Source organism: Chlorella variabilis, assembly GCF_000147415.1.
Source record: "Chlorella variabilis unplaced genomic scaffold CHLNCscaffold_8, whole genome shotgun sequence".
Classification (NCBI taxonomy): domain Eukaryota; kingdom Viridiplantae; phylum Chlorophyta; class Trebouxiophyceae; order Chlorellales; family Chlorellaceae; genus Chlorella; species Chlorella variabilis.
Window position 1 is genome coordinate 1581387 of NW_005435080.1, and position 970 is coordinate 1582356.

Sequence of the window (970 nt, forward strand, 5' to 3'; positions counted from 1 at the left end):
CACGGGCATGAGCAGAGGGAATCCACACCACCACCAACCACCACCACAACCACCACCACCACCACCACACCACACCCACCTGGAAGCCGTCTATCGTGTTGATGTCAACCATCTTGGCGGCCTCCTCGCCCAGGGCGGCGCGGAACAGGCGGCGCAGCAGGCTGACCTGCGCCACGGGCGGGGGGGCGGGTGTGGGAGCGGGGCAGCAGCGGCCGCACGTGCCCCGAGGGCGCCCCTACCCCCGCCGCCGTCACGCCCACGCTCGCAGCAGCAGCCACGCGCCGCCCTGTGTCCCACAGCTCGGCCCCGCAGCCCCACCTGCGCCTTGTAGGGCGAGATGACGGCGACCGAGGGCTGGGTGGCCAGCTGCGGGTGGCGGTGGCGCAGCTCGCGGTACATCTGTAGTACCATCTCCGCCTCCCGCTCATTCACCAGGGAGCTGCTGCCGCTGGGCACGCTCTCCTGCAGGCGGCGCCAGGGCGGCAGTGGCAGCAGGTGGGGCCAGGGTGCGCGCTACCTGGCCCGCTGCACGCCTGCCGTGGATGGATGCCAGCCTGCCTGCCAGCCTGCCTGCCAGCGGGCAATTCCCACCGCCGCCGCCACCACCACCACCACCACCACCACCACACACACACCACCCAGCCCACCCACCGTGCCCTTGACGTCGATGAAGACCAGGGGCTGGAAGGCGGGGCAGGCGTGCCAGGGGCGGCGCGTGTCCTGCGCCACGCCGGGACCGTCCCGCAGCCCGCCGCCGTAGAAGTTGAGGGAGGGGAACTCGCGGATGGCGGGGTGCATGCGGTACTGCGGCACAGGAAAGGCGGTACAGACACGCGGTACAGGAGGGGGTGGACAGCCGACGGAGGGTGAAGGGGAGCAGCGAGGGCAGAGAGGAGCTGCCCGCCGCTCGTCTGCCGCCGCCGCTCACTTGACGCAACAGCCCCTCATCCACCACCACCCCACCTCCCCC

The 970-nt window shown here is 71.8% G+C and overlaps 1 protein-coding gene across 1 annotated transcript in view; it reads right to left on the reverse strand.

Moving 5' to 3' along the window:
* CHLNCDRAFT_57676 (hypothetical protein) overlaps positions 1 to 970 on the reverse strand; it is a gene marked incomplete at its 5' end in the record, with an annotated part of 6843 nt that overhangs the window by 1147 nt on the left and 4726 nt on the right. Inside the window, 3 exons of the mRNA XM_005848499.1 lie at positions 79 to 166; positions 319 to 462; positions 652 to 809. Coding sequence (XP_005848561.1) covers positions 79 to 166; positions 319 to 462; positions 652 to 809 — 390 coding nt within the window. The remainder of the gene's footprint in view (positions 1 to 78; positions 167 to 318; positions 463 to 651; positions 810 to 970) is intronic.